The sequence below is a fragment of the Elgaria multicarinata genome, chromosome 3 (assembly GCF_023053635.1).
Source record: "Elgaria multicarinata webbii isolate HBS135686 ecotype San Diego chromosome 3, rElgMul1.1.pri, whole genome shotgun sequence".
Taxonomy (NCBI): Eukaryota; Metazoa; Chordata; class Lepidosauria; order Squamata; family Anguidae; genus Elgaria; species Elgaria multicarinata.
Window position 1 is genome coordinate 6,875,107 of NC_086173.1, and position 16,785 is coordinate 6,891,891.

A 16,785-nucleotide genomic window follows, 5' to 3' on the forward strand; every position below is an offset into this window, starting at 1 on the left:
GTTCCGATCTGGTTACGGGACTGAATCAGCCTTGGTCGCCCTGATGGATGACCTTTATCGAGAGAGGGACAGGGGGAATGCAACCCTGTTAATCCTGCTCGAACTCTCATCGGCTTTTTATACCATCGACCAAGGTATCCTCCTGGATTGACTCCATGGGATGGGCATCGGAGGCATTGTGTTATAGTAGTTCCGGTCCTACCTACAGGGTCGGTTTCAGAGAGTAGCATTGGGTGACCAGTCCTCGGCCCCTTGGCTGGGTATTTCTGCAGACGTGATTCATTCCTCTTCCAGGTATGGGGCCAAATCAGCATCTGGCTTCTTCTTGGAGTTCTGGGCCCACGCAACTGCAGCCTCCTCCACCCCCAGCCCCTGCCCCATCATAGCTGGACTGGTTCTTTGACCCCAAACCGATTGCTGATTTCTTGGCTTTGGTGCAGTTCCCCCCCCCCCCCATTCTAAAAGGTTGAAAGGCCCCTCCTATTAGTTACTGGCAGTAAGATTTTAAGCTACAAGGTGCTGGTATTATTTAGTTATTTAATTTATTTATGACATTTTTATATCGCCCAATAGCTGAATACCCAGACTATGGCAACGAGACGCTGCTGAGGAAAGTTCCCCCAGCACTGAAGATGATACAGAAGGCTAACTCTGGCCAGGGAAATGTAATAAATAATCATTGTGCACCAGGTGCATAGCTTCCCCGCCACAAGAAGACTGAAGCCACCAGAAGGAGGGACAGGGAGGTCTGGGAGCAGGAGAACCTGCATCGGAGTGTCTGACCTGGCCATCAAATCCTTCCCAAAGGCTGGGAGGAGTCTGCCAACGTGGAGCTCACTGTGGGAGCCATCTTGGAGGACCTGGCTGCCAGACTTCCAGTTGCTGGGATCATCTTCGACGCATCAAGAGACAGCAAAGGAAAGCAGCCAGGTCACAATAACCTGCCGGTGCCTAGGAGTCGGCTCCAGAGGAAGCCTGCCCACGCTTTGCTGTGAATTACCTATGCTCAGAGCTCCTGGGAGCCTTTAAAGCCGTTATTTATGCTACCTAATCCCGACACCGGCCCAGGCACTCTGACGCCAACTGGTAGCATGGCTTGGACTTGTGGGGAAACGCCATTTCTGAGGGGGTTCAGGCTCATGTCGTTTTCCAGCTGATTTTCAGAAGCACGTGCATTTCGTTGCATATATGCGGCACACTTCCAATAAAGGCAACGGACTTGAAAAGCAGCGAGGAGAATCGTTTGGGATTTGGGCTCAGTTTAGCATGGTGCACGAACATTTGGACAACATCCACGCTGTAGTTTCGACAGCTTATTTGTTTGCTGTGGTCCCCTGAACGCCCCCCCCCCCCAATGCGCCACAACCTTGCCACAAAAAGAAAGAAGGAAAATGGGTAAAAAAAAACCAACAGCCTAGAAACAGCTGCTGGGCAAGGTTTCCCCATCTCTCTGCAACTTTCTTGGTCAGCAGAACAATTTGGGGGGATCAAATGCTCTCTCTCTTTCTCTCTTTTGCTAGGAGGGAAAGTCTCCTGCTCAGCTTGCTGCAGCGCCCTCTCTTTCCCAGCAGAGGGCACTTCAAAGTTTGAGAACCCAGATGGTGAACTAGGACAAGAGGCAAAGCCTTCCCAAAGCCAGTGAACCCAGGTGAGGATAAACCCTGCTCCAGTTGCCTTTCTCTAATGCAGAGGTGAGGAACCTCTTTCAGCCCAAGGGCTGCATTCAATTTCAGGGAAGCTCGGGGTGGGTGGGTGGTGCATTCCACAAGTGGGCAGGACTCAAGGCAAAGGGGTGGAGTTAAAAATACAGTAATTTTTTTATACTGTATTTTGTATTTGTGTTTTTATTATTATTATTATTATTATTATTATTATTATTATTATTATTATTTATTTATATAGCACCATCAGTGTACATGGTGCTGTACAGAGTAAAACAGTAAATAGCAAGACCCTGCCGCATAGGCTTACAATCTAATAAAATCATAGTAAAACAATAAGGAGGGGAAGAGAATGCAAACAGGCACAGGGTAGGGTAAAACTAACAGTAGAAAATAACAGTAGAAGTCTGCACAACATCAAGTTTTAAAAGCTTTAGGAAAAAGAAAAGTTTTTAGTTGAGCTTTATAAGCTGCGGTTGAACTTGTAGTTCTCAAATGTTCTGGAAGAGCGTTCCAGGCGTAAGGGGCAGCAGAAGAGAATGGACGAAGCCGAGCAAGGGAAGTAGAGGCCTTTGGGCAGGCGAGAAGCATGGCATCAGAGGAGCGAAGAGCACGAGCGGGGCAATAGTGTGAGATGAGAGAGGAGAGATAGGAAGGAGCTAGACCGTGAAAAGCTTTGAAGGTTAACAGGAGAAGTTTATATTGGATTCTGAAGTGAATTGGAAGCCAATGAAGACTATTGGTTGTTTTATTATGGTTTTAATTTCTGTGAACCGCCCAGAGAGCTTCAGCTATTGGGCGGTATAAAAATGTAATAAATAAATTAAATAACTAAATAATACCAGCACATTGTAGCTTAAAATCTTACTGCCAGTAACTAATAGGAGGGGCCTTTCAACCTTTTAGAATGGGGGGGGGGGGGAAATGCACCAAAGCCAAGAAATCAGCAATGGATTTGGAGTCAAAGAACCCCAGTGAGTCAGATTGGGACCCCAGGAGGGCCAGATTTGGCCCCTTGGCCTAAGGCTCCCCATTCCTGCTCTGATGGGAAGAAAAATCACCACCTGCTTTGAACAGCTATTATGGGAGGAGATTAGGGCAATGCTATGCGTTGCTATGCATTTTAAAACTGCTACATACAGAATCATTTAGAGTCTTTGGTATTGTTCCCAATGGAGAGCAAGGGTCAGAACAGAGAGCTAGCTAATGAGGCAACACTGCTGGCGGGTTAGTAAGCCAGTTCTAAATGGAAGCCATCTAAGCAAAAAATAGCTACGACCAGCTTTCATCACCATACAGAAGAAGAGTGTGCACACGAGATTGAGAGGATAAAACCAAAGTTGTAATGATTTGGGAACCTCTAGCTAGGATGTCTACCCAGAAAGTTTCCATCCAGGCCAAGTGACAGAATCCAGTTTTAATTTCACAAGATCTGTTTCATCCAGCTTCTTAGCGGGGGGGGGGGGGGGGAACGGGACACACAGCCACAGTACGAATTATTTTTAGGCACAAATACAAATTTAGCCGTCACACTTTGGAAGCACCCAAGGGCAAAACGGAAGGAAGCATCCAGCTTTGCACACATTGAGAGGCGATGCCTGCAGCAATCAGAGAGTTTGCAAGGCAGAAAGGGCATGCGGCAAGGCCCACGTACCAGCCGCCTCCTTCCTTCCGGAATCTGAATTATTCTGGTGCCGTGCCATGGAGTTCATACGCTCCCTCCACCCCCACAAACACGCATACACGCTGGGGTCGTAAAACTGCTGGAACCAGAGGGAAAGGGGTCAGTTAAGCGAAGAAAAATGCCAATGATGGAATGTAGTCTTCCTGCTTAAGGCATCACACAAGAGAGATGCAACGGCTGCTCTAGGCCACCAGGTATCAGTTAATTCACTTCTTATCTGAGGCCTGGAACGCAGCGTCCTTTCAGAGCCTAAATGAGGCCAGGCTCTTCATCACAGAGGACGACGCTCTGTCTGCTACAGGGACTGCTGAATCTACTCAGATGCTTTGACACAGTTATCAGAGCAGTATATCCTCAACACTTCGGCAATGGTCAGATAAGGCTGCCCCTATCCTTCGGGGGTGGGGAGGGGTGTCCTCACAACAAGCAATCCAGTCCATCACAATGAGGGCAAGCATCAGGGCATTCACCTCCCAGTACATTTGGTCTTCCCCCAGCATATGCCTTCCAACTGAGGCAGGGGTGCAGAAGCCCTTTTATTATCCTGAGGGCCAAATTCCATTTCAGGGAGGCTCTTGAGTGGTGGGCAGGCAGAGCCCAAGGCAAAAGGGGCGTAGCCAAAATAACCAAAACACCACCGGATTTGAACTTAGTGCCGGTAATTACATCTCAGGAGAGGCATTACAATCTTTCAGAAGGGGGCGAAGGGAGCCAAGAAACCATCAGATGATCAGTGGTTGGAGGAAGGGGTGGGGCCAGGGGAAAGAAGCGGGGCCTTCCGGGGAACTCAGATTTGGCCCCTAGGTCTGAGGTTCTGCACCCCTAAACTAAGGCAAGAAGAGCCAGAGAACCAAAGAACGGGTCAGCAACCTTGGTGCCCTCAAAGAGTTTTGGACTACAACTCCCATCACCACAGGCTAGGTTTGCTGGGGATGATGGGAGTTGTAGATCAAACCATTCCTAGGGAACCAGGTTGGTCACCCTTGACCAAGAATCTATACTGAGAGCTCTATGATGTGCAAAACCTATCCCCCTCTTCTTAAAGAGAAAGATTAGAGTAATTCTAATGAAACCTGGCTGAGGAATGCTTGGAGTTATAAGACCCTGTTTAAACATGCAGAGGATTGCATTCTAAAACAATCAGGGCACCTGTCCCTCCTTCCTGAACAGATGCTGTATGGCAAGGATGGGTGACTTGCAATAGATTTGTAGTTTCCAACTCATAATAGCTCACCTCCCTCAAAAAATTATACTACTGAAATGAAGAAAGCTCAGGGTAACCAGGAGTGGATTTTGTGTAGCAGAACTATGAGGTCCCTTTAGTTTTGGTACTGAAAACAAATTCCTGGGCTCAGGCTTGTTTACTTCTAAGGCCCTGTCCTTTGTACCGCGCTCTGGTTGAGGCATCTTGTGGTTCTTGTGAAAAGTAGATCCCATAAGCCTGAAGCCTGCCCAAATCTGCTGTATGAGATCCATTCACAAGCATAAGACAAGACAAGGAGAACAAGTACCCAGATTGCTACGTCCTTACAGTAAGGAAAGAAAAACTGATCAAACTCCTCCCAAAATGGGTGAACTCAGAAATACACTTGTGTAATTCATGACTGGGAAATATGTTTAGCAAACCTAGTATTAAGTGGACAAGTATGAGTCACTAGACTTGGAAGCAAGGGAGACAGTAAAGATTACAAAAGAGGGTAGGAATCTTGGCGGAAATGGTTCACTGTCACTTCAGTACCAACACATTTATTTATTACATTTCTATACCGCCCAATAGCTGGAGCTCTCTGGGCGGTTCACAAATGATTCCTTCAGCACAGCCCCCAATACTAGGTCCCGTAGAGTAGGGCAATATCATTTGATAGCAGTTCAATGATCAATTTACTTATATCACTACTATTTCATTTTTAAAAAAATATTTAAATACTACACTTCCCCCCAGCACATGTTCAGAACAACCTATAACAGCAGAGAAAAGGCTTATGATAATAGAAATATTAACCAGAATAATAAGACATTTAAAAAGGAACAGTTTAAGCTTGAACTCATGATCAGGTAGCAAAGGAGGAGAAACTGCAGAACAGATGAATGAAAAGTGGAATGAGCAGCCAAAGATCTTGCCAGACCAGAAGAACACTAGCTGCAGTGCAAACCTAAGTTCTGGAATCGATATATTCCCATCCTTATAGGCAACTGAATTAACTATCATGCTTTTTTCCTTCTCCCTGCCACTCTCTTGCCTTGCATCTCATGTTGGTTTAGATTGTACGCCTGAGGGCAGGGACTGTCTATAAGTATTGATCCTTATAAGCCGCTCTGGGAACCTTCTGACTGAAGAAGAGGATTAAAATGCTTTGAACACATAAACAATGCAAACAAATGTGAACAATTCCTAGTTCCAGGTATGGGCCAGGGAGTGAGCAAGGGAGAGGAGAAGAGGGACAGGAACTAGAAACTCCTACAGCCTTCCAGATGTGTTCGACTACAACTCCCAGCATGCTTCAGCCAGCCATACTGGCTGAGCCATTACATGCCAAAGATCATGGTTTGAAGCAACGCGTGTGTGTGTGTGTGTGAAAGAGAGAGAGAGAGAGAGAGAGAGAACATGGTCGTGGGGACAAATTGGCGTCATACCAAGGTCAGCATCCACGGAGGGTCCCACAAAACAGGGGCGGTCTTGTGAATGCTTTCAGAATAAGGATCGCCCTTCCTGCCTTCCCCGCAACCAGCCATGGATCCTGCAGAGTGGGGGGGGGGGGCGACCCTACTTCTCACGCACCCTACTCCATGAGGAAGGGAGGGATCTCGCGGGTTACCTGGTGGTTGATCCCCCAACCCAAGACGCCCAGCAGAGGGTTGGCCGACCGCAGCACCTTCACGCGCTGAGGCACGAAGTGCTTCTTCTTGGTCTTCGTGCGGGTCCCCGGCCCCACCGAGGCTGCCATCCTGGCTTCTGCTGGCCGTCTCTCTCTCTCTCTCTCTGAGCCTTGCCGCCGGCAACGGAAACAACGATCAGCTGATTCCGCTCACACGTGACGGGAGAGAGGGAGCGAAGTAGAGATACAGCTAGAGTGACACGCACACGTGAACTTCTGGTTAGAAATTAAAACTCTTTCCCAGAGGGCTCGCCGTGTCAGTCTGTATTGCAGCATAAACAACGAAGAGTCTTCTGGTACTTTAAATAGGGTGACCATATGAAAAGGAGGATAGGGCTCCTGTATCTTTAACAGTAATGTAGAAAAGGGAATTTCAGCAGGTGTCAATTGAAGAGGGTGAAATTCCCTCTTCATCACAACAGTTAAAGCTACACTAGCTATAGTAGAGTGGCCAGATACAAAAGAGGGCAGGGCTTCTGCAGCTTTAACTGTGTTGATGAAGAGAGAATTTCATCCCCTTCAATTGACACCTGCTAAAATTCCCTTTTCTACATTACAGTTAAAGATACAGGAGCCCTGTCCTCCTTTTCATATGGTCACCCTACTTTAAAGGCTAACCTATTGATGGTGGCATAAACTTTCGGGAACTACAGCCCACTTCGCCATCTGGTGAAATGGACAGTGCCCACGAAAGCTAATGCTAGAATCATAAACGCATTAGTCTTTAAGGCAGTCTTCTCCAACCTGGGACTCTCTAGATTTGTCGGGCTACCGCTTCCAGAATTCCTGATGGTTTCGCCCTGCGGGCTGGGGCTGATGGGGATTGATGTCCAACAGGTCTGGAGAGCACCAGGTTGGGGAAGGCTGCGTTAAGATGTTGCAACCGGAACCCGCCAACGTGGACTTACATAACCTTTCCCAACCAGGTGCCTTCCAGACGCGTTGAACTACAATTCCCAGCATCCCCCCCAGGTAGCTTGACCTAATGGACGACGTCCGCTTTACGCCCTTGGAATCTTTATAGTGGAAAGCTTCTCCATCCTTTGCGTGGGAAGGGGAACCACTATCATTGCTCAGATTTAGAGTGGGGATCCTAATCAGAACCGAGATACTGGCTGAGTTCGGACGACACGCTAATCAACTGAGTGGGGTAATAGGAACAGAATGGGAAACAACCGTTGGTTAGCGTGTCGTCCGAACTCTTCCACTGTGTGGTTCTCTTCTCTCTTTTTTCTCTCTCTACCCGCTATAGGGAGGCTGAGAATCAAACTGCACAAGCGCACGATGAAGCTACCAAAGTGAAAGACTGACACGTGAATAAAAATGCGAGCGGGGAGGGGTCCGGTTCATCGAGTCCACATTGGTAAAGTAAGTAGCGTTTTCGGAGAACAGCTCCTGTTTATTTTTTTGCTGCCACGAGTTACAAGGGTATTGAGCAGACACGTGTCCTTAAAAGGTTGTGTGAACGCTAGTGTGCAAATGTCAACCTGCCTGCAGCAAACACGGATGCCGCGTAAAGCCAGCAGAACCGTTCTAAATGTGACAGCGTTGCTTGTTTCCCTTGACAGGATGTCTTGCGTCTAATCACAGCTATGCAGCAGGTAGAAATTCAACAGGCATCTCTCGCTTTATACCTGCCACTGATGAATATTTGTTTTTTATGCAGCTGTTAAAGGAGTAGAGACTCTGTAAGGGCAGATGAGAAGGTAGCAGGAGTTATACTTCGCTGTTAGACGGTTGTGGGGATTATGAGCTGTTCAAGCCCAGCAATCTCTTTAATTATGCTCTTAACAACAGCTTGGTATACAGACATTAGTAGGTGACAATGTTTATCTTATGTTTTCTGTGCATCAGTTTGCAATTAAGGGCGCAAAAGCAGATCAGGCTTTATGTAGGTTGCTTTTTTCTGGTCTGTTAGCAGTTCTAGGAATTGTTGCCATCTTAAAGTTTAGCATGTTGTACAGGCTAACTCCCTTTCACCTTATGATAAATTCATATGATCACCAGACAGCAATTGCTGTAGTAGCTCACATGGAAACAAAATTAGGGTTACCGTTTGGTGTCCTGTTCAACATCTACATGAAACTACTGAGAGGAGTGTGGGCTGAGATGTCATCAATATGCAGATGACACCCAATTAGACCTCTCTTTTTCATCAAATCCAGCAGGGGGCTGCCTATACGTGGGGAAAGCCCTGCGGTAGCTGTGAATCTGCACTGTGTCAGTTATATGATGCAGACACCGATTTGCAGCCACCGCTGGGCTTTCCTGCGAAGTTGCGCTTTGAAGAAGTCGGGGACTTACCCCAACTTTTTCAATGGGAGCGAGATCAGTAGGGGGTGTGTGGTCCTGGTGGAACGCGACCAACAATTGTTCACCTTCCATCAGGAAGTGGGCAGGGGGGCGGCCTCATTATCCAGGTGACCACCAGAAACACTGCACTCCTTCCTTGGCATCAGGATTACCTGACACCGCCCTGGTAGGTAAAACTGTGGGGTTTGGCGGGGAGGCAGCACCAACTCGGCGCTGTGAAGACAGGGGCTATGTGAGGCAGTGGCTGTTCTGAATCAGTGCCTGGGCACGGTAATGGTCTGGATGAGGGCCAAGAAACAAACTCAATCCAGAAAAAACAGAGGTATTGTTAGTGAGTGGTTTGTCTGCCGGCTATGTGATGTTCAACCTGTTCTGGAAGGGGTTGCTGTCCTCCTAAAGGATTGGGTCCAGAGTTTGGGGTGCTCTTGGATCCTGAACTGTCACTTGAGGCACAGGTGGACTCAGTGCCATGGAGCACCTTTTATCAGCTTGGGCTGATATACCAACTGCGCCCTTATCTAAACAGATAGCCTGGCTACAGTTATCCATGCTCTGATAGCCTCTTGTCTGGATTACTGCAATGTGTTATACATGGGGCTGACTTTAAAAACAGTCTGAAAACTTCAGCTGGTACAAAACAAGGCAGCAAGATTGTAAACCGGGACTGGCCAACGAGTCCACATTACGCCAGTATTTTTTCCAGCTCCCTAGAGAGGTTCGCCTGGCATCTATGTTGTACTCTTTCTGGCATCAGATGAAGACCTTCCCCCCGCCCCAGAATTTTAGCATTTTACCATCCTAGTCTTTTAACTCTATTTTAAGTCTGTATTTTAAATCTCTGCATTGCTGCTCGGTTTTATTCTGGTTATACTTTTATATTGTGGTTTCAAGCTTCCATATTTTATATTTTCCACTGTACCCTATGGTTTTAATTTTTGTGAATCACCCAGAGACCTTCAGTTATTGGGTGGTATAGAAATGAAATGAAATAAATATTCGATATGGATGTATATACCAGTGAAAGCTGCTGTTGCCTCAATTCTAGTTTTAGGATTATTTGCAGCTGATACTCCCCTGCATCCCCACCCCGCAAATTGGAGCTCTTATTAATTTATTTCACTTCTTTTTCCTTTTATATCTAGAATCTGTTTCCTGAAATGTCTACTTTGCATTCTTTAATGGACCTTCCTGACTCCTGAATGCAAACAGCACCCCTTGCAAAGCAACGCTACAAAATGCCAGTGCTTGCACCATTTTTAAGTAGCCCATCTGCTCATACATACTCACGTTGGTAACGTGTGGCATATTGCCCGAACTAGGGTGTCTGCTCAAAGAAAATTTGTTCATAGGTACATTGGCTACTGCGCCACTTGAAATGTCAAGCTACAATTTAATACTACCACTTACTATTTACCAAGCACATTTCAAGTCCTCAAAGTGCTTCACTTATGTTTTCATGGGGGGTTCTTAGCATCTTCACTGTTAAGGTTAGCCAGTATTATTATCATCACCATTTTGCTGATGAGGGTCTGGCTAAATGAGAGCGGCTCATTTTCTAAGGCTACACTGAGCTCATGCTCAAGGTGAGATTTTAGCTGGAGACTTTCTGGGTCGTAAGTTTGGCTTTGTCAGCTCTTGTTTATTCACCAAGGTGAATGTCAGCCTGCTGTCTCAAGTGGGAAGCTTAAAGGGGAAACAAACCTTCATTGTGTTCTATGTCATAGGAGGCTGCCTTATACTGCTGTCTGCCTAGCCCAGTATTATCTACTCTGACAGGTAGCATATTTCCCAAAATTCAGATCAGGGGTCCTTCACATCTCCTACTACCTGGTCCTTCTAACTGGAGGTGCCAGGGATTGAATTTGTATCTTCAGCATGCAATCATCACAGGAAACGCTTTAACAAGGCACTGACTAACTTGGAAACAAAGTCTACGAATATCATCTGGGATGAAGTGCAGACTGTGTCAAATGTTCGAGATCTAATCCAGGAAACAACTGATGGTGACCTATTCTGAATTTGAGGTGGCATCAAGATCTTGCACAACTTTGAAAATAATAAATAAGATGATGGTCCAAGGTAGCTATGGGGCTGGGGAGAAGTGTATTTTGTCACACTATCCAACTTACATTTAGCATTTGCACTGACCATCAGCAAGGTTTTCATAGTTATGGAGCACATGAGTTTGGTTGTGGAAGAGATATTATATACAGAACCCAAAGAGAGATGCAGCTTTAACATGTGAACTTACTTCTATTGCACGCAACATTTGAAACCAATTTTCTTTTTCTTGATGGATTAAATTGTGGGCTAGTAGGGCTGCTAAGAACCAGATAAAATTGTTTTGTGAGACAAAGCTGACCAATGAGCTACCTATTGGCTATCTCTATTTTAAATCAGAAGGCAGTGTTCTTGGAATAATTGCAATTCTTTGTAATAGCTTGCTTACAAATATGAAATGTTTTGCAAGATATTCTGCAATGCAAATGCCATCAACCATCTATAACTTAAGGCGCAATCCTATGCATGTAAACAGAAAAAAAATCCTACGTCTCCCAGCATCCCTTCAGCCAGCCATGGTGCCTGTGGCATGCTTGGAATTCTAGGACTTCTTTCTGTCATAGAATTGGGCCTTTAGGTGTGCAAAAAGCCCACTATTAACTATGCACATTTTTCCAAGCTGTAGCTACCATAGTGTTATTCGTGCAGATGTTTTTCAAGCACTATTAACTCTCTGTCATGTTCCTCATTCTTTGAACTTTGGCAAGTGTGATCCTTTCCATCATGCATGATGAAGAGTTATGTGAAATTCCGAACTACGACTAATCCTGCAACAATCTTAGTTGGTCCAGCCAAAGATGGTATTTTACATACCACGTATCTTCTGTCTTTTGATTACCAACACTGTGGTGAATTGATATTTCTAGTCTCTGTTCTTGTTCATCTTGTAGTTTTTCCACTTCTATTATATGCTTTTAACTGACACACAACAACAGGAAGAACACACAGCATTGGTTGTTTTTTTTTAACATATTTGTTCATTTATTTTTTTTTAAATAAACTTTTGACTATTCTGACATGCAACGTTTGGTGTGATTTGAGCAGACAGGGATACAGTGACAGGGTGTTAGCAGCTCCATCAAGAAGGTCAAACAGGGTTACTGCTGTTTAGGAGTTTGGCAGCAGCAGGCAGACCTGAGATTCCCCCATAAGAGCTACCATTCCCCCTTCCCCCCCTGCAACCCCTGTCGGTTCTGTGTGACATCCGAAGTGGTGACATTAGTTGAAGATGTGCAGTGGACTCACTGTTCCCCTTAGAGGAGGGGGTATACATGGAAACACAGACTAAAGGCCACTAACCCAGCTATCAAGAGACACAAAGAAGGAAAGCCTCGTTTTGTCCCACTTTGCAGCATCGTTAAGCCCTAGCCTGCCCTCCTGAATGTGCAGTGCTTACAGCTGACCAGGACATGTTTGTTCTACAAACTGTAATGCTGCCCCCACCCCACCCCACCCCACACAACCTTGTCTCCCCCTTTTTAGAACGAAATGGAGCCCCTGTGTGTCTTATGCTCAGCGGCTGGCTCACACAGGAGCTGCCCATCTCCTCTACCCCTATAGCTATGCACTCTCTTCCCCTTGCTCCCATTGATGAAACATCAGCTGGTCACCCCTGACCACTAGCAAGTGATCAGCTTAACCAAAGACAGGCATCCCCTTAACACTATTGGACCAGCTGAAGGAGATGACTAGCAGAGCTTTGAAAGCAAGGAGTAAGTAGCTCTCTTCTGCGGAAAATGGCTCCAGCCATCCCTGAAGTGCCACAATGACCCTAGCTTATAGATATGCCCAGGGGAAATCTGGACGTTCAAATCCAAAGAAGGTTGAAGCTCAAGTACTATGGTGGGCCCTAAAGGGTGAAGCTGGTTGCCTGTTTTTTATGCCCTTTGAGAAACATCCTGAAAGGCTAAGAGCTGGGCATTTTAAAGCGCCAGGCCTTTCTGCAGAGTTGGCCAACACAATTGGTGAGTGATTCCAGCCCACCTAGCTACTAACCTGGGGGTCCTCAACTCCCATAGGCCACAGTAAGGCCCAGCTGATGGGGTTTTTGCTGGGTGCCAGGCTAGGATCAGTATGATACAAGAGAAATGCCGTATGCCCCCTTTCTTACGCAGGAACCAGTTCCCACAGTAGGGGTTCTTCAATGGCACCCAGTCCCTTAAGGCAACTGAGGCAGGAAAGTGGGGGGCACCTGCCTCCCGGGCGAAGGAGCAGGGGTCCCAAGGAAATAAGTGAGTATATCATTGTCTAGTTAAGTGAGTAGGACAGAGAAACAGTGAGAGTGAAGCAGCAGCTGGATAAATATACAGGACACGGAGAGAGAGAGAGCAGAACACACAAACAGGGCCCATTTGTAGCGGAGGTCATGGAAAGCCGGGCTGCGGCATGCAGAGTTGAGGCTTCCGTCCCAATTAGAAACTAAGAAAAGAGAAAAACAAGGGGAAAGTAGGCAGGAATGGTCTTGAAAAGCCAGGCTCCTGTCCTGTCGTGTGCTGGGGATGGCACAGAGCCCTGGCTTTTCAAATACCCGCATTTCTGCATTGAGCCCCTCCATCCTCCAGCATTTCTTAAGATGATAAGTTCTGTACTGTTGGATCAGACCAAAAGTTCACTTAGATGGCTCTTAGAAGAGAGGTGTGTGCGCACACATTGGGCACAATCTAGATAAAATTAGGTGTGTGCTTGGCCTACAGCTAGGTTCTATGTATATTTATGAAGAACGAAGCCCCACTGAGTTGAATGAAGTTGACTCCATCCCCAGTAAATATGTATAGTAGTCTTCCCCAATCTGGTGCCCTCCAGCTGTGTTGGACTACAACTCCCAGCATGCCCCAGCCACTTGTCCAACACAGCTAGAGGGTACCAAGTTGGGAGCGGCTGGTGTGTAGGATTCTATCCTTAAGCATTTTACTGTGGAAAAGCATGTTATGTTTTATAGCTATGTTTACCTCTAGGTAGCTGCTAGAGCTGGCAAGTGATAATCTGCCAGCAGATTAAATCTAGCTTCAAATGGACATTTCCCCCACCCCACCCCGCAAACAAGAAAGGTTATGGGTTATGCGCTTTTAGATCCCTCCATGAATTTATCTGATCCCTTATAGGTATTTCCCACATGTTTCAGGGAGCTTATTTTCTCAGCCAAAAAGGAAAGGAAATTGCATTTTCTCTTCAGATTTTAGTGAAAGCCGAGGTTGTCAGGGTGCTGAATTCTTGCACCCAATACCAAATTGTGTGTTAGGAGGTGAGGTTCTGCAATTGCATATAGTCACAGAACAGAACACACAGAAGATACAAGCTGATCCTATGCACCTTGGATATGCACGTGTTTCCGGAAACACATGCTGACTTTAAAAAAAAAAATACTGAAAGGATATCTGGCGAACGTTGAAAGGAATATAGTTAAAAGAAGCTGGAAGACAGGCCTGATGGGTTTCTGGGAAGAGGCAGTGTTAAGAGTCCCGACAAAAGTGGTTAGCTGAGGTGGAGAACAGAGGAGAGGCTGTACCTGATAGTTTGTTGAGCCCCTCTGGGCAGCTGGTGACACTGTTGCTATTAGCTGGCTGCAGTCTCCTGGTGAAGGGGGTAGAGCTTGGCTTGTTCATCGGCTTCGACACCGCAGGGCAGGTCACTTCTACAGGAGAGGGAAAGTGTGGCCACTCAGATCTTCCCTCCTTGGATTCCGCCTTCCTGAATGGCTGTGGTCGCTCTTTTAGGAAATGCATAGGGCATCTTCCTTGTAGAGTTTCCCACCCCCCTCCCACCGCACCCATTGGCTCCTCACCTGTTATCGTTGATGTCTGTGGCATTTCCTGCACCGACAGTCCAGGTGAAGAACATGGAAAGATTTTTTTAAAAAGCAGGATTAGGGGTCAGAGAGCAGCAAATCCCAATCCCAAGCGGATAAACGCCTCGCGCTATCCAGCCCAGTCATACAAAGTTAATACTCCCTTGCAGAGCAACTCCATGGAAACAGGAGTTTAGGTACCCCCTATCGGCAACTTGCCCACCTTAGAACTATTGCTGTAGAGCAGGGAGGGGGAAATTGTGGTCCTTCACACGGCTTTGAACTGCAACTTCCATCATCCCTCACCACGGGCCATGCTACCTAGGGCTGATGGGAAATGGAGTCCCACAATATCTGGAGGTCTACAGGTTCCCCACACCTGCCATACAGCAGCATTACTATGATGTGATTTCAAACATGCTGACCATCCCTAACCCCTGCTATTTGGTGTCCATCTCTCCCATCCTTGGCTTCCTTATGAGGTAGAGACACACCTCTCATCTCTGAAATAGGGGACACTCTGGGCCACGGGGACAGAATTATTGGTTCCATGGGTACCCCAATAGTCTCTGGCAGCCGTTAAACACAACTGCAGATAAATCTAAGAAGAAGAGACATCTTCCTGAGGCACCTTCCCTCCTTGTTACAGTGCATCAGGGGCTGGCTAGGCCTGGTGGGAGTTGTAGGCTAAAATATCCGGAGGGTCACGAGTTGTCCCCCCATGACTGTACATATAGCTCTCCCCTACATATCCCCTTACCATTATCCACACTGAGCTTCTGATAGGAGGTCAGAGGGGCAGTGGAGGAGCTGCTTCCGCTGCTTGAAGAGGCATTGGTAAAGCTGGGTGAGGGGAAAGGAAAGAAAGTGGTCTCTGAGGGCTGCATGGAGGCCTGTGCATCTCCTATCCCTCAAGTGTGCTGAGGAACACATAGGCTCAGATACCTCAGTTCTGGTCTATTTTGCTTAAAACTGGGACCTACAGCAGAGGGTAGACCTTTATTTATTTATTTAAGGATTTTTATGCCACCATTCAGCCAAAAAAGGCTCTCATGGCGGCTTACAAAGGTATTTCTTGACAGTCCCTGCCCACAGGCTTACAATCTAAAAGACATGACACAAAAGGAAAGGGGATTGGGAGGGAGGAGGAGGAGGGGGGAAAGGAAAGCAAATTCAGGCACTACAATCTTAGTTGGAAAGTTCAGCAGTTATTTTAGCAGCTACTGGAGCTGGCTACAAGCCTCTGAAGCCAGACGTCTCATAAGGGGCTTGAGGAGAAAAGATGTGCGTGCCTTTGGGGTGGCAGGGAAGGGGAACATGATGGATTGTGAGAGCCTGCAAGATCTGGGTAGCGAATAGAATTAGACCCTGACTGTCACTGTTAAATTGTTGTGGATGGCTTGGAAAGGGGTGGGCGGGCATGAGATACAAGCACACGTTGCATAAAATCATCAGCATGGGCAAGACCATCGATATCCAAATTAGCCAGATCCGTACCTATTTCTCCATCCTGAATCTGAGATCCCTGACCGAAGGCCAATTACGTCAGCCATTTTTTTAAACGTCTTGAAATTAACACATTTCCTCCCTCTCTGGTGGATCTGTGGCCTGCTGCAATAATCTTGTGAACAGTTCGAATCCCCAGATCACAGCTGGACATGTCTTAGGAAATCTTCAACAGGTAGGTTGAACCAGTACGTGCTGTTGAGCCACAATTTTTTCAAGCACCCACAATCCCAGGTCAGTCTGCTCAAATCTACTGGACAAGATACTTCCACTCATGATAATTTGAAGTAATATGAAGCCCTGATACTTGTCCGCTCATTAAAATTATTTTTTAAAACTCCAGAATCTGGATCTAGAGAAAGCCTGGCTGCTTGGCCCAACCTACTATCTGTAAGCCAGAGTATCTGATCTGAATAAGGCAGGGAAAAGAGAGTCCAGCTCAGAATTTTGTATAAAGGATGGTCTAAGCAGGTCTAACAAATTGGCTTTGATTAAGTTACACCATAGAATTTTGGTTAGCGAGAAGCAGTTTGCAGATTTTCCTTCTGAACGTAAATGTAGGTGAAGGATACTCACTAGCTGTCAGGCACAGTGCTTCCAGAATTCTGCAGATAGACATTCTGATAGTTCTGGAAGAGGCTGTTGGTGTAGCTGATGCAGTCGGAGTTGCGGACACCATAGGGGTTGGTGGGGGATGAAGCTGGGTAGTGACTCCCTGGCCGCACTGGCTTGGCTGTAAAGAGACACACGTGGTGTGTGTAACACAACACATCCATTCATTTTTATTCATTCTACACTTGCCTACACTTAAGCCACAGGTTCTTGGGGCAGCTAACAAGCAAGACCAAAAAAAAATGCACACAAACAAATGTCAATAAAACAGACGTTTAAAAAAATCAC

At 46.5% G+C, this 16,785-nt stretch overlaps 2 protein-coding genes across 5 annotated transcripts in view; both read right to left on the reverse strand.

The window, feature by feature from the left end:
- The window catches only part of PIP4K2C (phosphatidylinositol-5-phosphate 4-kinase type 2 gamma), a 43,705-nt gene extending 37,397 nt beyond the window's left edge, over positions 1–6,308 (reverse strand). For 2 of the 3 annotated variants that reach the window (XM_063119205.1, XM_063119204.1), the window contains exon 1: positions 6,162–6,308. In XM_063119205.1, coding sequence (XP_062975275.1) covers positions 6,162–6,290 — 129 coding nt within the window. In that variant the 5' untranslated portion in view covers positions 6,291–6,308. Of the gene's footprint in view, positions 1–3,315; positions 3,385–6,161 lie in introns of those variants that run through there. The other variant, XM_063119207.1, reaches the window with a different exon arrangement.
- A 7,822-nt stretch (positions 6,309–14,130) lies between these two features.
- Positions 14,131–16,785, reverse strand: part of KIF5A (kinesin family member 5A) — a 62,397-nt gene continuing 59,742 nt past the window's right edge. The window contains exons 25-28 of one of the 2 annotated variants that reach the window (XM_063119209.1): positions 16,462–16,618; positions 15,140–15,201; positions 14,377–14,404; positions 14,131–14,226 (exon numbers count right to left, since the gene is read on the reverse strand). In XM_063119209.1, the coding sequence (XP_062975279.1) occupies positions 14,148–14,226; positions 14,377–14,404; positions 15,140–15,201; positions 16,462–16,618 (326 nt within the window). In that variant the 3' untranslated portion in view covers positions 14,131–14,147. Of the gene's footprint in view, positions 14,227–14,376; positions 14,405–15,139; positions 15,223–16,461; positions 16,619–16,785 lie in introns of both variants that reach the window. The other variant, XM_063119208.1, reaches the window with a different exon arrangement.